The 22,239-nt window shown below is 37.1% G+C and overlaps 1 protein-coding gene and 1 pseudogene across 1 annotated transcript in view; one reads left to right on the plus strand and one right to left on the minus strand.

Annotated features, from left to right (window-relative positions):
- Positions 1–277: 277 nt before the first annotated feature.
- LOC127835176 (uncharacterized) lies at positions 278–9,006 on the plus strand (annotated as a pseudogene).
- Positions 9,007–10,890: 1,884 nt separating this feature from the next.
- LOC127834206 (UV radiation resistance-associated protein-like) overlaps positions 10,891–22,239 on the minus strand; it is a 35,365-nt gene continuing 24,016 nt past the window's right edge. The window contains exons 10-16 of the mRNA XM_052359858.1: positions 20,491–20,575; positions 20,061–20,151; positions 19,356–19,416; positions 17,819–17,984; positions 15,983–16,061; positions 14,615–14,706; positions 10,891–14,263 (exon numbers count right to left, since the gene is read on the minus strand). Coding sequence (XP_052215818.1) covers positions 13,663–14,263; positions 14,615–14,706; positions 15,983–16,061; positions 17,819–17,984; positions 19,356–19,416; positions 20,061–20,151; positions 20,491–20,575 — 1,175 coding nt within the window. The 3' untranslated portion in view covers positions 10,891–13,662. The remainder of the gene's footprint in view (positions 14,264–14,614; positions 14,707–15,982; positions 16,062–17,818; positions 17,985–19,355; positions 19,417–20,060; positions 20,152–20,490; positions 20,576–22,239) is intronic.

The following is a 22,239-nucleotide window of genomic DNA, read 5'->3' on the forward strand; positions in this document are numbered from 1 at the left end:
GTCCCTTCGTAAGGGTACCCGGGGTACATTTAAGTAGTATCAGAGCCGACAAATACAAATGAAAAAAAAATGTTATTGCATTGACTATTTCTTTAGCAGAAACTTGGATACAGAATACTAATGTCGACTTAAATATATAAATTAATATTTTGACATTGAAATTATCATGTTTACCAATTTAAAAGTACACACAAAATGGAATGGAATATGTGTAGAATATAGTGCGATGTAACCGTAATCGAGCAAATGCGTGTTTACATGAACTGTCACGCATGCGGTTAAAATCTAGAACACAGACTGTCAAAAAACAGAGCAGGGGATGTTCTGATTTTCAAACGCTGCAAAAGACGTTCTCGTGATTGCATCCGTCAAGAATTTAACGTAGATCGTCAGGCGATTGCATACTGTGACGATGGCTTCAAAGAAGCTGATTTTGATCGACGTGGTGAGCGACATCATCTGACCCTGGTGCTGGATCGACAAAAGGAAGATGGAGGAAGCCATGACCTCGTTGAGCTCCAAATTTGAGTTCCGAGTTCGTTGGGAGCCTTACTTCCTGAAGCCGGACGCGCCGCCCGGTGGTACCCCGATCCCACCGGAATATGCAGACCCTAGAAACCCCAGGTAAGACTATACAGTAACTGCTTGTTAACCTGTACATACCTCTCATATTTGCATATCCGAGAGGTAACTGTTCGAGAAAATTGTTGAGGCCTATCTTACTATTTTCAAGTTTTAAAGGATTCATTTAAACACTTCTTAACCGCAAAAAGCATAACAGCATGCACCCTGCGGTGTGGATGACTCGCAGGTTGTTCTGATTTTATACTGGTTGCATATGGCCATTTTTAATTTTCTTATAATTTTAATTGGGGAAGAGCTACATAGATCTAACAAATTATTATTTATGTAACAAAAACAATATGATTTTTAGTTGGTCACATTAGCGGCCGATTAAATTTACCGAGCATATTTTGCAAATCAGTATGTGCTTAGCTAGCTTAGTTACGCTAAGGACAGTAACTCACTATGCTAGGAACGATTACCGCTGCCTGTCTACACTGCAGACGACGAATGCTTAGGAGCATCTGCTAAACTACTGCAGTGGGTGTATTTACCAGCTTGTAAGTCCACATTGGCCAGTCTAGTGTTTATTAGTTGCAATAATTAAACTCTCAGCTTTATAACCCAATTGGTTGCTGAGAGTTGCTATGCGCTCTCTCTTGTCCATGGGTGCAACATGTTATCAACAATGCAAGGGTAAAGGAACACTGAAACTGCAAGAACTTATTAAAGTTTACCTGTCTAAACCACAAACTCATCCAAATAGTACCATTAAAGTAAGAAACAATTGCTTTTTTTTTACTTGGTGTTTCTTTCATACACTGTATCCACCATGTTGGACAATTGACGTAATATTGGTTAGGTCGCAGTACACCAATATTTTGCACGTCGGGTTATGTGATGGAGCCTATTAAAGTTGATAAAGATGTGGTATTCGATACAGAATACACTGTTTCAAATTTAAACATAAAAATGTCAGCGAGAAAAGTGTGTTGAAACTTTGTCGTGTTTTAATAGGCTGCATGCAAAGGATAACATCTGTAGGTATGCCATTCAGGGTAAATTTACATGTTTATGAAGTTTATTCATTATTTTCCTCAATTTGTCTCGACTGTCATCTGTTATGTGAAGCGCACAGATTCCGTGCGCTGAACTGCATCCATGTTTATTAAGGGGTGCATATGGACTACCAGAGCCGCCATAGCAAAAATTATCAAAGGCTCTGGGAGTCCGTTTATATGAACTAAGAGTTTATCAATGAATTCTGTACATAGGTGCTGCTTTCAGGGAAAACGTGGCTCAATGCATGTAAAATAAGATTAGCCTGTGCACACTGATTAGCCTTTGCAATGCGCACAAGCTAATCAAGGACGACAACAGCGAACAACTGCAGTGCCTTCAGCGCTTTGATATTCTTCTAATATGAATTATTGTAAAGATTTTTATTTAAAAAAAAAATTCCGAGCAATTGACTTTTCGCGAAAAAAAACTCCCAATACAGAAATTGAATTTGTTCCCAATATGGCCAGGAAAGGTCTGAACGTTCAGTAACCAATTTAACTATCTTATGCACATGATTATAGTTATGCACTGTGTCTTATTACCCATTGTTAGTGACTCATACTTAAGTTACAAGGAATATTCAGTGCCAGATTAGCACTGTTGAGGCCTGTAGGCAGTGAAACTTTTGGGGCCAACTCCCCAGGCCCCTAAGTCACCATAGTGCTTACGTGCCAGTTGTTTTCACTTGTTTGAATTAGCCTACCAGTGCTAAGGCTGGCAAGGTATAAAATTCGACCATTCCTTTAATTGAAGCATAACATTGATATGTAATTTTCAGCTAAGTAAGTAAACAATTATTTCATCAGGGTCTAACGGGGCCCCTTAAAGTCACGGGGCCAATAGGCAGTTGCCTTCTCTGCCTAATGAATCCGGGAGTGGGAATATTGGCTTGTCCCAGCCTCTGACCCTCTGCAATCAAGCTGTATGTATGACTCATAAAAGCACAAAGCATTCAAATACAAATACAGCTTGCCCCATCTAAAAGGAAGAACTTGGTTACTAGTGACTAAATGAGCACTAAATGTAATATTTATGTTACCTATTATACTTAGACTTAAGTTTTTTTAATTTATTTGGTTGATATGTATAGTATAACTTAAATGACAATATGTTTATTTATTCTTTGCAAGGATGCATCACTTGTGGAGGATGGTCTATAAAACACTTAATATTATATTTAGTAGGCATATTGTGCTTTGAAGTTTTAAAAATTTATTTACTTGATATGTTTGTCATAAATGAATAACCACATGTTGCTTTATTCTTTTTCAGGACGCAACACTTGTGGGAGGTGGGTTCATCACTAGGGATCGAATTCAAGAAGGACCGTAAGAAGTTTGCCAACACAGCCATGGGACACGCCCTGCTTGAGTATGCCAAGGTCGTGAATGGAGGGGAGAAACAAGATCTAGTGGCTGAAAAGCTCTTTAAGGTTAATAATAATGCATGTACTGTAGTTAAGTTTCTTGCAAATGAACCAAAGCTTAATTTGTCATGGTCAGCTGATGTACTGCTTATAAGTAACGCAGGTACTCTTATGTATACTACAAAGTACCCAGTACAGAAAATATACTTAATAGTAGGCCGGAGTATGGCTGTGTACATTAAAGCGTATTTACCCTACTCGAGGTACATTGCAGTATTCTTAAGAGTACCATAGGGTACCGGTACTTTAAGTAGTACAGTATCTAAGGCCACAATGACGAATTGAGCTAAACTAAATATAGTGCAAGTCTGTGTATATATTTTGCATTTAACTCTATTTGTTTTCCGTTCTTGATAATGTTATATATAATCATATAGATTTACAATTTATAAAACACCAAAAATTGAAAGTCAACACTGCGTTGCTATAGATTTCATTACATTAACATGTATTATAATTATTTATTTCATATTTATAAATATGTTAAAAACAAAGTTTTGCTCAAAGTATGGAATTAACCTGTCATCAGGGCCGGATAAATCTGTTTTGGGGCCCAAGGCTGCACATGATACGGGGGCCCCCTTCCCTCTGGTCCCCTTCTGTATATTAAATATCATACGTTTGATACTACAACTAGGAAGATGAGAAAAGTTGCATTTGTACACCGTTGACAGTTACATTATATATATATATATATATATATATAGCAATTTGCCAAAACTAGTTACACAATATATTACAATTGTATTAACTTACATGTAAAAGTTCCAGCCTATTAGCTTTTTCTACGACACTGGCCATAGTCATCGGTCACCTGTTTGACGTCTAGTTCTCGGAGGACTTAACATTCAATAGACAGTAGCCCCAATGCTGTCAACCTTTCCTGACTCATGGTGTTCCAAAGATAGTTTTTCACACGTGATAATGTTGAAAATGACCTCCTATCTTGACAGTTATAAACTGGAATTGTAAAGTATATTCGTTCAGCGATGGCAATGTTTTGAAAAGTTGTCTGTATTGACCCCCACCTAACAGCAGCAGTTCACTCTTCTGTCTTGGTCCGCTTCGGATGGCTTTGCACTGAACGAACTGGTCAACAGAAGACGCCTCAATGTCATCTGGATAAAATTTGACCAGATGCGTTGCACATTTCCGTAATCATTCAAGTTGAGCGACTCAAACTCTGTCATGAAACCAAACAATTTGTGAATACCAGAATATGCGCTCAATCGATTGCGAAGTTCAACAGTGAGACAATCAACTATGCTGTAGAATGTGTGAAATAGAAAATGGTCGCGTGCACTTAGCTCCGTATTCGCAGATGGTGCCGTACTCTCGTCACAAAATAGTCTCCACCGTTTCTTATGCTTATTCGCAACCTTATATTCGTTGATTGCAACAAACGCTTCGGCCTTCTCTTCAATGTCTTCAAACGTGTCCAGATGGTGGCATGACCATACGGGCAAGTCGTATAATAAACAAAGAAACTAATACTTCTGAATGAATATACAACACGGAAAGAAAATTGAAAGCATAGTATATCAAAGCAAACTAAACGGCTACAATTCGATTTACATCGGGAAACTGTTAAAATCACAAAGAGATGTTTTACTGCAATCCCGATAGAGTGGTTAAATGGCGTAATAAAGAAAGATCATACATTGGGAAACTGGCCTGTAGTTGGGGGCCCCTTAAAATTCGGGGACCCAAGGCTGCAGCCTTGTTAGACTAGTGGTTAATCCGGCCCTGCCTGTCATTATATATGTCTCCGTCATTTCATTTACAGAGATGCTTCACCAATGGGGAAGATCTCCTCTTACAAAGCTGCCTGGACGTAGCGTCAGAGGTTGGCTTCAACCAGGACGAGGTCAGGGTCTACCTCCAGAATCCCCAGTCTCAGGAGAAGGTCATGGAAAAGGCCCGAGCTTGGGCTGCTAAAGGGATCTCAGGTACTCATGGAGCTTCGCTCTGGGATAACGGGTCTTAATGCATGTGGGTAAAGTTTCGTCCTGGATTAGACTGTGCAGTCTGCATAGGGTAATCAGGGAAGACACTTTCTGCCTATAGGCTATGTTTTCCCTTAGAAGTGATTTGCTTTAAACAAAATATTCCATAAAAGCGGAAAGTGAAGACCCTGATTAGTCTGTGAAGACTGCATTAAGCCCAGTTTTCCCAGAACGACCCTTAATGGATTAGGCCTGTATTCACAAACCGCCTTAAGGTAATCTTGATCTCCTCAACTTTGAAAACTACCTAGATTTCTGTTGGCAACATTTTCAGTCCATGTACCAAAATGCTTGTAATTATTTTACCAGTTGGGTATTTGACAATTCAACTCTAGCGTTAACTGTACCTTTGTTCAAGGGGTGAAAAGCCCTGTTCTCATGATGAACACTTTTGTAAATTATTTTTATGCCCCCCTTCGAAGAAGAGGGGGTATATTGCTTTGCTCATGTCGGTCGGTCGGTTGGTAGGTCGGTCGGTCCGTCCACCAGGTGGTTGTCAGACAATAACTCAAGAACGCTTGGGCCTAGGGTCATGAAACTTCATAGGTACATTGATCATGACTTGCAGATGACCCCTAGTGATTTTGAGGTCACTAGGTCAAAGGTCAAGGTCACGGTGACCCGAAATAGTAAAATGGTTTGTGATAAGATAACTCAAGAACGCATATGCCTAGGATCATGAAACTTCATGGGTAGATTGATCATGACTCGCAGATGACCCCTATTGATTTTGAGGTCACTAGATCAAAGGTCAAGGTCACGGTGACCCGAAAAAGTAAAATAATTTTCGGATGATAATTCAAGAACGCATATGCCTAGGATCATGAAGCTTTATAGGTAGATTGATCATGACTCGCAGATGACCCCTATTGATTTTCAGGTCACTAGGTCAAAGGTCAAAGGTCAAGGTCACAGTGACCCGAAATAGTAAAATGATTTTCGGATGATAACTCAAGAACGCATATGCCTAGGATCATGAAACTTCATAGGTAGATTGATCATGACTCGCAGATGACCCCTAATGATTTTGAGGTCACAAGGTCAAAGGTCAAGGTCACGGTGACCCGAAATAGTAAAATGATTTTTGGATGATAACTCTAGAACGCTTTTGCCTAGGATCATGACACTTCATAGGTACATTGATCGTGACTTGCAGATGACCCCTATTGATTTTCAGGTCACTAGGTCAAAGGTCAAGGTCACAGTGACAAAAGTCGTATTCACACGATGGCTGCCAGTACAACGGACAGCCCATATGGGGGGCATGCATGTTTTACAAACAGCCCTTGTTTTAATTGCATGATTAATGATGAAGTTACAGTCCAGACAAACTGATATTTGCCAGTGTAACCTTGACCTAGTTGGTAGGGAAACTGGTATAACATGTGACTCATCTTTTTCACATGTTGAAAATAGGTGGTAAGTCATTTAAAAGTTGTATTACAATTTATGATGTTAGAGTCAAGACAAGGTGCTATTTTGCAAATTTTTACCTTTGACTTGAATATTTTACCTTGATCTTTGTATGAGAAAGGTGTTACACTCAACACGCTGTTCAGGTTTTTCCATTCAAGAAGAGATGTGTATCAATCACTTAAAAACCTGTGATAAAACATACCAACAATAAAAAATACCATTTAGTGTATGTGACAGGCACATAGAAAAGTTCAATTTATCAATGCTACAAAGCGAAAGTCTATCTTATATAATTTTCAACCTTTACATTCCTCTGCATTGCTTATTCATAGTGCACGATTGACAGTGCTTGCTTTGTCAGGTACAGTAGTATTGTTTCATGCCTGTTCTGATGATGTGTGATATAAATCCTGTTACATGCAATATCCTAGAATTGGGCACCAACTCGGCTTTGTCTGTCAGGCAGCCACTGTTGCTAAAGTCTTGAAGTGTTTAGATTGTGGTTTAAGGTCACACTTTTAGTCTTTTGATTATTACTGGTGTCATTTTTTAAATGATTTTATTCTTTATCAATGAATGCACTTTCCATTGCTAATATAAATCAGATATATGATTTCAAGGTCACTTAAATGTGCGGTTAAAAAACAGACTTCGCTGAATAATGAGATAAATAAAGGATAAGTCATTATTTAACATAAATTTATTACATCTATCAAACGGTACTTAAGTTGTCATCTCGAACTGTTTTTTCGGATCCCCCTCATTTTGAAGTTGATTACCAGTCCCCATGGGCACTTCATCACACTTTTGTTTCCTTCTTCAGGTTATTTCACAACTTTTGTGTTAATTATATCAGATTCACATTGGGCATCAACATATTTTTTTAGATCTTTATAAGACATGACCCTTGTGGTCTATGCCTTTTTTTATGACAAACAATCTTAGAGTGTGGTACATTTTTGACATTTTTATATTAAAAAAAAATTCAATTTAAAAGAATTAAGTCACACAATTGCACCATCTAAATTTCTATAAACATTCCATGACTCTTGACAGGTGTTCCCACATTCTACATGAATGGACATAAGATGTTTTCTGGGGCCCAGGATCCGCCAGTTTTCGAGCGAATGTTTGAGATTGCCTCGGAGAGGTTGCCAACTGATACACCCTCGAGCAAAACGTGAATGCCAAATTCTGAATGATTCAAGACAGAGGGGTAATAGGCCCCTATAATAAAGGGTTGACGGCCTAGAATTGTTGTTATTTTGCAACTGAATATAATCATCAGTACCGGAGGGGACTGTAGGTTTACCCCCTGTCCATCTTTCTGTCCTAAAAAATGACAACTTAATAAGTTATTAATCTAGATTGATAAAACTTTGAATGTCAGGATAGCAAAACAGATGCAAATTATTTTAGGGTGGGTTTTCTTTTGCAAAAATAAAATTTGGGTTGCTATTGTTACAAACATGATTCAAAACTAAAATCTGGATTCTGGGATGATTGACATAATTACTTAATACAGCTTGATAAAACTTGGTATGTGGATAGAACCTGTATGGGGAAATCGCAAATTATTTTAGTTTTTTTGTCATACACAATTTTTGGGTTTTATGGTTTCACAAATAATTGAAAACTTATATTTGCTTCTTCTTAAAGTACTTAAGCTAGGTTGATACAACTTTGTGTGTGGATAGAGAGTCATAAGGGAATATTTTTCCTTTTTTCTGATAACATGAACTGCTAGAGGACTGTCTTCAACAAAAGTCTTGTTTTGCTTATTTGCAATACATCAAGTATGTAAAAAAAGTTACATTGAAATATAAATTATTAAAAAAAAAGTAATTGATTCAAGTCTATGGTAATTCAATGTGGTTTATATGTATACTGCTTACATATTTTTACATTTTCAAAGGAACTTAACTTTGGATGCCTTTTCAAAACTTATTTCATACTTCCTCCAAATTGTTACAACAAATAAAAATTGAAATACATGTATATCTTATTTATTTATAATTTTTGTTATGTTACATGTTTAATTTTACCATTTATTATGTATCATTTGTATAAACCCGTTTTAGATTTTCAATGAAATATAATTAAATTGTAAATAACTTTAAGCTATTTACATATAGTTGTAAGTTTCTATTTTGCATAAAAAATACTGATATTATAAAAATACCAACACAAATTTGATAAAAATATTGTTATTAAATATAACACAATAATGTCATTAATGTAAAAGTTTTAGCATATTAACATTTAGCACATTGTTTTGGAATAAAAACATTCTTATTGCCATTATATGATGCCTGCTATGAAAGTGAAGTTTTCAACATGGCTGGTTGATAAACAAATGGTTTCAGAATGTTTTTGTTCTGAAGATATGATAATAAATTGTTCGTAGTAATAATTTGTTTGTATTGAATGTTATGTATACAGTTTGTTTTATATACAAGTATACAATTTGCGTTTGTTGTGATTTGTTTAAAAATAAAGATTACATGTAAACCAATAAAAATAAATACCAAATTTGTGATACGTGGTTGTAAATTGTGCACTCTTTTTCCTTGCTCTTGTTTCCTTGTCAACCAGCACTTCCAGTGTATTGCAATGGTTTTAAAGGTCTCTCAACACCTGCGACTGAATTATGGGAGGACCCGTAGTTGTCCCTGCACTCCAATTTAAATTTGAATTTAAAATATGTCTTTGTGGTCATTTTATCAAGTGACTGACAGAAAATGTACACTATCAAAGCGAAAGAACAACTAACCCTTTCCCACTCAGAAGCAAAGTGAAAACGTCTATGTGCAACTCGCAGTCTGTTCAGGTTTTATGCTGTTTGCTGCTCATCAGTTTCTTAGGGTTGGAAATGAAACCTTTAACAAGAGCAGTGTTTGTGAAACACAATGCCACCTACTGCACTGCTTTGAAGCCATATATTAAACCTTTGACCTTGAAGGATGACCTTGACCTTTCAACACTCAAAATGTGCAGCTCCATGAGATACACATGCATGCCAAATATCAAGTTGCTATCTTCAATATTGCAAAAGTTATGACCAAGGTTAAAGTTTTGTGACAGACACACAGACGGACACATACAATGACAGACAGACAGGCCAAAAAAAATTTCCCCCCGATCATTCGATCCGGGGGCATAAAAATTTAATCTAGGAAGAAAGGTCTTTAATTAAATTAAACTTTCTATGGGACTACAAATGCGTCAAAGTACATTTATAAGTGGTAAGGGGCTAAGAATAATCACAGGACTGCCTTGTGCTCTGAAAGTATCCGTAGCAAACCACTGCTGAAAGACATGATAACAGTCTTGTGCTCTGGAAGTACCCGTAGCAAACCACTGTGCAGAGTGACATGATAACAGTCTTGTGCTCTGGAAGTACCCGTAGCAAACCACTGTGCTGAGTGACATGGTAACAGTCTTGTGCTCTGAAAGTATCCGTAGCAAACCACTGTGCTGAAAGACATGATAACAGTCTTGTGCTCTGGAAGTACCCGTAGCAAACCACTGTGCTGAAAGACATGGTAACAGTCTTGTGCTCTGGAAGTATCCGTAGCAAACCACTGTGCTGAGTGACATGGTAACAGTCTTGTGCTCTGGAAGAACCCGTAGCAAACCACTGTGCTGAGTGACATGATAACAGTCTTGTGCTCTGGAAGAACCCGTAGCAAACCACTGTGCTGAGTGACATGGTAACAGTCTTGTGCTCTGGAAGTACCCGTAGCAAACCACTGTGCTGAGTGACATGGTAACAGTCTTGTGCTCTGGAAGAACCCGTAGCAAACCACTGTGCTGAGTGACATGGTAACAGTCTTGTGCTCTGGAAGTACCCGTAGCAAACCACTGTGCTGAGTGACATGGTAACAGTCTTGTGCTCTGGAAGAACCCGTAGCAAACCACTGTGCTAAGTGACATGGTAACAGTCTTGGGCTCTGGAAGAACCCGTAGCAAACCACTGTGCTGAGTGACATGGTAACAGTCTTGTGCTCTGGAAGTACCCGTAGCAAACCACTGTGCTGAAAGACATTATAACAGCCTTGTGCTCTGGAAGTACCCACAGCAAACCACTGTGCTGAAAGACATGATAACAGTCTTGTGCTCTGGAAGTACCCGTAGCAAACAACTGTGCAGAGTGACATGATAACAGCTAGTCTTGTGCTCTGGAAGTACCCGTAGCAAATCACTGTGCTAAAAGACATAATAACAGTCTTGTGCTCTGGAAGTACCCATAGCAAACCACTGTGCAGAGTGACATGCAAACAGTCTTTCAACATCATCAGCTATTTATTTGCAAACGGTCAAGCTGAAAATTTAGATAACAGATTTGGCACAATATTTTGGTTACAAGTTCCACATTATGTAACAGGGGGATGATATGATATCAATAAAAAAATAAATATTTCAGTAGCTTTTATTACAAAAATATTGCACAATGATCGCATTCCTCAAATTACAAGCGAGGATTCTTTGGAAAAAAAACACAATAATCTCCATTTGTGGAATCCTAATGTCAACAACACAACAACAGTTTTTCAACAAAAGACAACACTCACACAACAAAATACATTTGTGTCGTAAATTGTTCTACTAATGCCCTACACATTTTTGTTCCCATTACATTTGGTCCAAAATAATCCAACATATAATACTAGTATGTGCTGAAAACCCCCAGATCTTATCACAGTGGCCACTGCCCCTACACAATGCAGACATAGCTTTTACAATTTTTAATGAAGACTATAGTACAAACAATAAAAATTGCCATTTAATTCATTAGATACAAGGCCTCAAAAGATAAAAGTTGTTTGTTGAAAATTATAGGACTATGTTGTATTTCTTCTGACAGGTGTGTGCATACATACACGTCTTTTTCATACATAACGCTAAAATAGCTCAAAGCAATGCTACAAAATCAAAATGCCAATAAAACGGTCATAAGGATCCAAGTATTTGATATAAACTGAATAATTACCATCATTTGCCAATAAAACGGTCATAACAATCCAAGTATTTTATATAAACTGAATAATTACCATCATTTGCCAATAAAACGGTCATAACGATCCAAGTATTTTATATAAACTGAATAATTACCATCATTTGCCAATAAAACGGTCATAACGATCCAAGTATTTTATCTAAACTGAATAATTACCATCATTTATTTTATGCTTTCCTGTGGTTTATAGAGAAATATCAGTGAATTAAAAACTGATAATTCACAGTTTTAAACAGTGAAAATTATTGATATTTTTCATTGTTTTACCGGATCTATTTTTGGATTTGTTTGGTTTCCCCATTGTTACCCCCAATTTCACCAAGAGTGATAACTCCGCAATGAATGTTTATAACAACATAGGGATAAGCTTGCCTTGAACATACATGTTAGGACATTGTGAGGCGCCCAATGGGGAACTAGATGTCACAAATACAAAAATAATCATTTGTAAGCATAAAATAAAAAAAATTGTTGGATTCACTCGTGAATTAAAATTGATATTCCACCAAATCCAACTAGAGCTTTGTCACAGACGTGACGAATACCCCAACATGCCGCATTGACACAGAATATTTTGCATGTTGTCTTCACAAAAAATAGCGGACACCATGCTCAATGTTTAAAACGCACTAAGTGACCCCGTGACCTGGTTTTTGACCCTGCATGGCCCATGTTCAAACTTGGCCTAGACATCATGTAGATACAACTTCTGACCAAGTGTGGTGAAGATAGGATGAAAACTACTTGAAATAGAGAGCAGACACCATGCTGAATGTGTAAAACATACTATGTGACCCAGTGACCTCGTTTTTGACCTGGCATGACCCATATTCGAACTTGACCTAGACATCATCTAGATACAACTTCTGACCAAGTTTGGTGAAGATCCGATGAAAACTACTTGAATTTGAGAGCGGACACCATGCTCAATGTTTAAAACGCACTAAGTGACCCCGTGACCTAGTTTTTGATCTGCCATGACCCATCTTCGATCTTGGCCTAGACATCATCTAGATACAACTTCTGACTAAATTTGGTGAAGCTCTGATGAAAACTACTTGAATTAGAGAGCGGACAACATGCTGAATGTTTTAAACGCACTAAGTGACCCCGTGACCTAGTTTTTGACCCGGCAAGGCCCATGTTTGAACTTGGCCTAGACATCATCTAGTTACAACTTCTGACCAAGTTTGGTGAAGCTCGGATGAAAACTACTTGAATTAGAGAGCGGACACAGACCAACCGACAAGCTCACTCCTATATACCCCCCTAAACTTCGTTTAGTGGGGGTATAACAAATATCCTCTCAAATTTTCTACAAAGCATCCACTGATGTAACAGTTTAACAAAAGATCCAGTGAAATTTGTTGTTTTCTTGAGATCTGCAATTTTAAAAGTTTCACATTTTTCTAAAAGGGGATCAGAAAATCTGCCAATAGGTAACATATAGTTCCTCATCAATAAAGGGGGGAGTACAACTGCAGATTATTTACTCAGCAGGATTTCTTGGCACTTAAGCACGTAGGGCATTTTTACCAGGGGGATAATAAAGGGTCTTTCTTTTAAATAATTTCTTTAAAATTAAGCAATATTCCCCTAATTTCAAGTGTACTTCGGAAATTTCATAAACTTTCGCAGTTTTGTTGATAAATTATAAGCTAAAAATTGGAGGCTAGGCATTTTCCCCAAAAGCCGGGTGACATAATGCATTCCTGCTTACCGGTATGCAGCAATTGAAACCAGAAATTATGAAAAGTCTATGATATGACTGACTAGAAAAACATTCCTATTCACAAACATAATGCATTATGAATTATCAGGTATGAAACTAATAGTAAATTAGTGACACGTGAATTATGATTAGGAAAACTAAAGTTGTTACACCAGACCGGCACATAGCCGTTACCTTAACTTCATTGATATCACCTGGAGGTTATTATATCAGTTACTCATTATTAAGATTACTGAATACCAGTTATTAGTAATTGATTTTGCTAATCAAAGCTATAATACAATTTTGCATAGCCAGATAGCCTTAGGCAGAACTTAGCACTAAAACAGAAACTAATCTGGAAATATGTCTTATAACAAAAAATAAATTAACAACAAAGTCATTTCAGCAAAGTAGTCACACAACTAAAAATAAGTTTTATAATAAAACTCTATCATTAAGTAGAATTGTCATCCAGTGGAGAAAAGTCATTTATATCCAAGTTCTTAAAAGTTTGTTCGACATTTTCACATTCATCATCACCGGAACTAAGGTCATGCGAAACATCCGAAGATTTTCCGTTTACTTTCGAATTCACCTCCTTCAAATCTGCCGACATCAATGCCTGTAAACTGTTTTCTGCACTCCCAGGCGAAGGGGACATACTGAAGTTCCGGTCATACTTAATCACCCCATTCTGATGTTCAGAAAACGAGCCATAACTAGAACTGCCCGGTGAGTTTGTACCAAGAACCAGCCCCAATTTCGATGTAAAAAATTCATCGTCTGTTGGTTTAAAGATATCACCAGTCTCAAGAATGTTTTCACTCTGCGTAACCGAGATCTCTGTCAGCGGTAATGCCACTGTCCGGTTTTGTCCATTTTCAATTAAGGGACTGGTTTTACCCCGGTTTGCCAGAATCTTTTCAACATACTCCTCAGCGGGATTGTGAGCGCTGTGGTTACCACCCGAGGCTACCGAGCTAAGGGTCTCGTCTCTGTCTTCCATGTTTGGACGTTCCTGGGCCTCGGCTTTTGCTTTTTCTGCGATACTATCACTGAAGTTTTAAAAGCAACATGTTGACTGGTTTGGTTCTAACAAATAGCCTTTATGGAGGGTCAAGAAATGAGTTGATTTATTACAAGTTTTTATGGCTCTTCAGAAACTTCAAGTCCTCCTTTAAACAAAAAATGATAAAAAGCATGTCTTCCCTGATTAGCCTGAAAAGTAACTGGGCAGTCTGTTCAGGTTAAATGCTGTTTGCTGCTCATCAGTACATAATGGCTGAAAATGAAGCCTTTAAAATTTGAATCCAGTAAAAAAGATTTTTAATTTACAGAAAATTCTATTTTCTAAGGATCTACACACACGTCAAAGTGCACATCTGAGTGGTAAACAGTTATCTTACCATCTGATACCGAGTCTGGACTCCAGCAGAGTTTTTATATTTGGCAACGTCAACCTTAGGTCACTGGTCCCCAGCCCACAGTAGTACCGCAGCTGGAAAGTAGGGAACAGTGAGAAACAAGTGCCTTCTTTATTTGAGCTGCGTTCTGGGGAAAACTGGGCTTCTTGCATTTGTGTGAAGTGTTGTTCCAGATTAGCTTGTGCAGTATGCACAGTCTAATCAGGGAAGACACTCTTCGCTCTTAAGGAATTTAAAGGAAGTCTCTTTTAAATGAAAATCCAAATTATGCATTTGGCCCCATTTTCCCAGACTGAAGCTCATATATTGAAATATGTGTTAGATTTAGAAATACTAAGTGAATATTACATGATGAAATGACTGGCACACATACAAAAAGTTATATTGCACTTACTTTAGTTGTAATTAAGTGTTGAATAATTGTTCAGGTAAATTAAATCGTACAAAATAGAATTATTTATGTCATGTTGTTTGTCTTAGTTGTACAAAACACATCAAGTTCTTTTTAACACATTTTCACTATTTAATAAGAAAACACTAGCCTGCCAACCATTGCGTAATAGTGACATGGGCAGAGAAAGCAGCAGATGAACAAGAATTTAAGGAGTTTAAATTTAATTGTATGTGTGCTGTTCTGAGAAAACTGGGCTTAATTCATGTGCATAAAGTGTCGTCCCAGATTAGCCTGTGCAGTCTGAACAGGCTAATCAGGGACGACACTTTCCGCCTAAACTTGATTTTCGGTAAGGAGGGACTTCCTTGAAACTAAAAATACCATAAAAGCGGAAACTGTCGTCCCCGATTAGCCTGTGCAGACTGCACAGGCTAATCTGGGACGACACTTTACGCACATGCTTTATGCCCAGCTTTCTCAGACCAACACACATATAATAACTAATACATGTAGTTACATTCTGCAGATGTTGTTTTAGTTATTCAGGGACCTACAATCTTTGTACAAGTACAGAACCAAATTTTGAGATAACATTTCTTAAGATGGTAATGTTTCTTGGCAACAATACTGTCTTTTGTGTGAAGTTTTATTTTAAATTACTACTGTATGTTTATAACAGCCTTTTTCTTGGAAAACTTGGCATAATGCATGTTCATAAAAGGTCGTCCCAGATAAGCATGTGCAATCAGGGACGACACTTTCCTTTTTTAAAATTGGTTATTTTGTTTTAATTTTAGATTTAAAAGGGGTCTCATCTAAATAAAAATCAAGTTAAGGCGGAATGTGTCGTCCCTGATTAGCCTGTGCGGACTGCGAAGGCTAATCTGGGACGACACTTTATGCAGGTGCATTAAGCCCTGTTTTCCCAGACCGAGGCTCATGTAAAATGCAAGTACCTGACTGATGTTTTTATTGAGCATGAACACTCCATAGTTGAACTGAAATCGTTCCTTGCCTTTGAAGAACAACGGGAATCTGGAATGAAGCTGTACAATTTAGCATAATTGCTTAGGCCAGTAGTTTCATATACTGTAAATTCATTTGTATTTCTCTGCATGGCATTTTGTGGCTTTAAAAAAAAAATGACGTTTTCGAGGACACATAAATGTGAGGATTTCTGATTTTGAAAAAAAGGAAGATTTGTGTTGGTCATTGTTCAAATTGTTTGTGTTATATTTGTTGATTGGAAAAGCCACAAAATCAAGGAACGTTAATGTGCGCTGATTAATCATGATTTTACAGTAAGTAGTTTAATGATAATCAAAAAACAGTCAACTATAACTTATGACCTATCTGCACTTAATCACCGATAGGTACAATGAGTACCAGCTGCTGTAAATATTTGAAACTGATATGTTAAAACGAATACAAACAATATTCCAAGAAATTTCGTACTTTTACCTATGCCCCCATTTCCTAGATTTCTTGAATGTATATTTTCACATCACGTTGATTTCTTTTGTTCCAGGCTACATGCCTACGCTGCTTTACAATTTATGTTAACCCTTTACCACTTAGATACCTATTTTGATGAATGTGTAGCTCTAAGAAAGATATATTTAATTCAAGACCTTTCTTACTAAATTTAAGTTTTAAAGACTTAATTTCCATCCCTTAGATACTGATGAGCAGCAAACAGCATAAAACCTTATCAGACTGTGAGTTACTCCCAGATTGTTCTGGTTTTATGCTGTTTGCACTTAGCCCCTTCACTTTGCTTCTATGTGGGAAAGGGTGAGCATGTTAATACTGAAGGATACATATAGGATCTGGCACGAGTTGTCATATCATACCATATTTTATTAAACAAGTTCAGGAATTTGGGTTTTTTTTGTAAGCGAGCCTTTGGCGAGCTTACTAACAAATATCATGGACGAGTTTAATAAAATATGGTATGGTATGACAACAAGTGTCAGATCTTTTTTATCACATGCTTTTAAATGAGCAAATTAAATAAATATTTATGATAACATAATGATAAATCCCGAATGTTGTTTACATTTCTTGACGTCATTTGACATTGCAACGTCATTTCAGCAAAAAAGCTCAATGCGATTGGTCAATAAACGAAAACTAAGCCAATGAAAACGCTTAAAAATGTTGTATTAAACATGTGTAATATAAGAAAATATGTAATGTTAGTATTACATGGGAAACAGGCTATAGCATGTGATAAAAATGGAATACTACATAAGCATACATTTGAGCCGCGTTCTGATACATTGGTCTCAATTCATGTGCGCCAAGTGTCCACACAGGCTAATCAGAGACAACATTTTTCACCTGAACTGGATTTATTGTAAGAAGAGACTTCCTTTAATCGAAATGTTCCATAAAAGCGGTAAGTGTCATCCCTTGTTGGCCTGTGCAGACTGCACAGGCTAATATGGGACAACACTTCATGCAGATGCATTCAGCCCCCTTTTTCCTGTGCTCATTTTATCAGAAAATTTTGTCATCCGATCTGGAGCATCATCATTCAACTGATTTCATTGACACATACTGTTAACCCTTTGCATGCTGGGACATTTGTCGTCTGCTAAAATGTCGTCTGCAGAATTTCTAAAAATTAGCATTTTCTTCTATTTTTTTAAAGAATACTATCAGAATAGCAAACAGTTTGGATCCTGATGAGACGCCACGTTCTGTGGCGTCTCATCTGGATCCAAACTGTTTGCAAAGTCCTTCAAAATTCGGTTCCTGCACTGAAAGGGTTAATACAAAAGACTCACACTTTATCTTTGTCCGTAAGTTTCGGGTGTATGTGGTCCGTTATTTGGGACAGTGAAGACAGATGCTGCATGGGATATCTTACGGGGAAATCGAGAATCTGTGACATCATGATTACCAGGTGGCACGTGTAACCAAGGGCGACTGAACACATCGTGTAATCTGACCCTAGAAACATACATGAGCAAAAGCATAAATCTGTTTTGTCCCCCATAGGTTAAAAACAATCCAGGGCCCTTAATGACTTAGCCGTTTTTAGACTTAAGAAAACAAATAGAAAGAGATAAAAATTCCAGCGTTTGAATTTAACCCTTTACCACTCAGATACGTATTTTCAAGCATTTGTAGTCCCTTAGAAAGTTATTTTGAATTTAAGACCTTTCTTAATAGATCAAGTTTTTAAGGCTTCATCTCCAAAACTTATATACTGATGAGCAGCAAATAGCATAAAACCTGAACAGACTGCGAGTTACTCGCAGTCTGTTCTGGTTTTATGCTGTTTGCACATACCAGAAGCCATTTTCACTTTGCATCTGAGTGTGAAACTGAAAGTGTTAAGACGAAGAATAATGTTGATGAAGGTTGTTAATGCAAACTTTGACTCAATAAATAAGGCAATTCTTGAATATTCCAATTTAAAAAATATTCTTTATTCTTAGACTTTTGACTACAAATTGTTTGGTCAGTATGGGCCCTGAATTCCAGATAAAAATAATATGTTTTGGTGAATATTTGATGATAAATGTCAATGAAACCAGGAGCAACTCCACTGGAGCCTAGTAGACTTTATTATATCAAGTTTTAGAAATGTCTTGGACAAAAAACTAATGGACAAATAAGAGTAAACTCAGAATCAACGGATAATTAAGAAAGAGATAATAACAAGAGCTGTATCTTTGAGAAAATGGAAAATCGTATATTACGAAACAAGTTTTGAAAAAATCAGATACCGGTAAAAGCTTTATGATTATAGCATAATCCCTTCAACAGCACAACTAATCATTCAGCATGCATCCAGGGCAAGAACTGTGCAGTTTCTAGACTGATTTTGGTGAATCTTATCATTCAACATGCATCCAGGGCAAGAACTGTGCAGGTCCTAGACTAATTTTGGTGAATCTGATCATTCAACATGCATCAAGGGCAAGAACTGCGCAGTTCCTAGACTGATTTTGGTGAATCTGATCATTCAACATGCATCAAGGGCAAGAACTGGGCAGTTACTAGACTGACTTTGGTGAATCTGATCATTCAACATGCATCCAGGGCAAGAACTGTGCAGTTCCTAGACTGATTTTGGTGAATCTTATCATTCAACATGCATCAAGGGCAAGATTTTTGCAGTTCCTAGACTGATTTGGGTGTACCATATACCCACAGCAAACGCCACACCAAGTGTTCTTCTCCTAAATACTGACACTTATTGAGTACAAATTCGTAATTATCTCTCATGCAATAAATTCCTGATAGTTTTGTTTGTATTTGGATTAAAGCCAAAGGAATTACAAGCCCCCCAAGAGGCATTTGAAATGAGCTTACCTTGAAAGTCTTCTGAATTGGGTAGAAATACTCCACAAACATAAAATTTCTTATCTTTATCCTGAAAAGAAACATGCATTTTTTTATTATAACTACACATCCATCTGTAAACTATCCCTTAACCCTTTGCATGCTGGGAAATTTGTCGTCTGCAAAAATGTCTTCTGCTGAATTTCTAAAATTAGCATTTTCTTCGATTTTTTTCAAAGAACACTATCAGAATAGCAAACAGTTTGGATCCAGATGAGACGCCACGTTCTGTGGCGTCTCATCTGGATCCAAACTGTTTGCAAAGGCCTTCAAAATTCGGTTCCCGCACTGAAAGAGTTATAATGGACTCTGCATCAATTGTCTGTACAAAAACTTTAAATATGTCAAATTAAAAAACATCTTGGCTGGTATTTTCTTAAAGACAGAGCAAAATACACATAATGAGCAAATTAGAATTACAATTAAGGTTTGGCAGCATTTTTTTAATAAGTAGCTATGTTAAATAATTTTATGACAAAAATTATGTTGGGAAAATCATTTGAAATTTGCTTCAAATGCAAATATATTAAAGAACACCTATGAAGTAAATTTTGGAAGTCATATAACTTCCAAAGCAGTAGTTAATGAAGTCCTCAAACAAAAATTTTGAGTAAATTATTTCCAAACTTTTGTAGGCACAAGCCATAACATTAATCAAATGATTCAAAAGTTTACCTCAGTTACTGGATAAATGTATGTGGTAAGCTCTGTGATCAGTTGTTTCCGTCGAATAAGCAACTGATAGTTTTCTTTTATAAACTTTTCTCTGAAAACAAAACAAACCAAAAAGTATAAAAATATTATTAACATCAATTATAATCCACTATGTTTGTCATAAATTAAAATTATTAAAATAGAAAATCAAATTTTACAGAAGTAAAATTCTATTTACCGGCATAAGGTGATCAAGCATGTGTGACCAAAAATCTGAAAGTCAATAGGCTACCTTTGTTTGTTGCAACTTTCTTCACATATTTCCTTATCAAAGACTTATCCCTACCTTACATATTATGTAAATTTAAATTACTGGCACTACGATTTCAAACAAATCTCATAGACAGGAATTGCGATTATATGAAAGTGGAAATAATCCAATAGTTTGTACCTAGTTTGGAAAAAGGTCTTCCTTCTTTCTTCCATTTCTAGTCGACTAGCAGCAAGGAGATGAAATTTCTCTTTCAGTTCATGACCTGCAAATATTTTAAAAAGCTAGTTGCAATATGACAACCCCCAACGTAATAAATACAGTGTTCTTTCTGCCTATTGGAATGTTTATTTACCATGCTATTTGAAAACTGTATGAGCCTGGCTTTGGGAAACCTAGGCTTAAAGCATGAAGGTAGTGGGTCGTGCCAGATTAGCCTGTGCAGTTTCCATATGCTAATCAGGACACTAATCAGGACAACCCTTTTCAATTGTGTCTTGTTCTGAGAAAACTGGGCTTAATTCATGTGCGTAAAGTGTCGTCCCAGATTAGCCTGTGCAGTTTCCATATGCTAATCAGGACGCTAATCAGGACAACCCTTTTGAATAGTGTCTTGTTCTGAGAAAACTGGGCTTAATTCATGTGCGTAAAGTGTCGTCCCAGATTAGCCTGTGCAGTCCGCACAGGCTAATCAGGGACAACACTTTCCGCTTTAATGGTATTTTTAATTTCAAGGAAGTCCCTCCTTACCGAAAATCAAGTTTAGGCGGAAAGTGTCGTCCCTGATTAGCCTGTGCGGACTGCACAGGCTAATCTGGGACTACACTTTACGCACATGCATTATGCCCAGTTTTGTCAGAACATGACACATATATTCTGGATTTTCGCTAAGAAGAGATTTCCTTTAACCCTTTTCCACTCAGAAGCCAAGTGAAAATTGCTATGCGCAAACAGCATAAAACCAGAACAGCCTGCAAGTAACTCACAGTCTGTTCAGGTTTTGTACTGTTTGCTGCTCATCAGTATCTAAGGCTTGGAAGTAAGTTTTTAAAAATTGAATCTAGTAAGAAAGGTATTTAATTAAATGTAACTTTCTAAGGGACTATAAATGCATAAAAAAATGTATCTAATTGCATACATGCCAGAAATTTTCGGGTCCAAATCAGGACAGTCCATTAAAAATGTCGGGACATTTTACCAAAAAGCAGGACACCTAAAACAAATTTTCTTAAGTAAAATTCATTTTAATTATTAAATACTTACCTGTTATCTCTAGCTTACCCCTTTCCAAGGGAGTCACCCCATCCGGAAAATATTCAAGCGCTGGGAATCGTCCACCTCTATAAGAATCCAAATCAGGTTAAACATAGTACAATGCAACCTAACAGGAAATCAAGAACCACAACTCATCTTTCCTTTACGCAAACATAAAAAGGCGATGAGCGGGGTGGGAGGTGGGACTTACCGATAACAGGTAAGTATTTAATAATTAAAATGAATTTTACTTAAGAAAATTTGTTTTAATATCATAAATACGTTACCTGTTATCTCTAGCTGATTTTGCAGCTGCGGCGGGAAGGTTCGCATATTTTTTCCCATCACAGCAAAACCCATATAGAGGGTTTACAGCCAGAGATAGTAGAATCAAGTCCTCTTATAATCTTTGTTAGTACAGTATAGTACTTAATTCTCGGATGGCACCAGTGTACTTACGCCATAGAAGAAACTACAGTTTGAGCCACTACAAGAGGACCCAACTTATACAAATTGTCTTGTTGGCACTCAAGAGAACGAAGATAAAAAGAGGAGAAGGTGGTCGGATTCCTCCAGAAAGCAGCTTGAAGCACTTCAGATAGTGGGGTCTGATTAATATAAGCCCACGAAGCCGAAAGAGCTCTTAATTCATGCGGTCTTATCTTAAACAGGGAT

Source organism: Dreissena polymorpha, chromosome 6 (genome assembly GCF_020536995.1).
Source record: "Dreissena polymorpha isolate Duluth1 chromosome 6, UMN_Dpol_1.0, whole genome shotgun sequence".
In the NCBI taxonomy this organism is placed as follows: Eukaryota; Metazoa; Mollusca; class Bivalvia; order Myida; family Dreissenidae; genus Dreissena; species Dreissena polymorpha.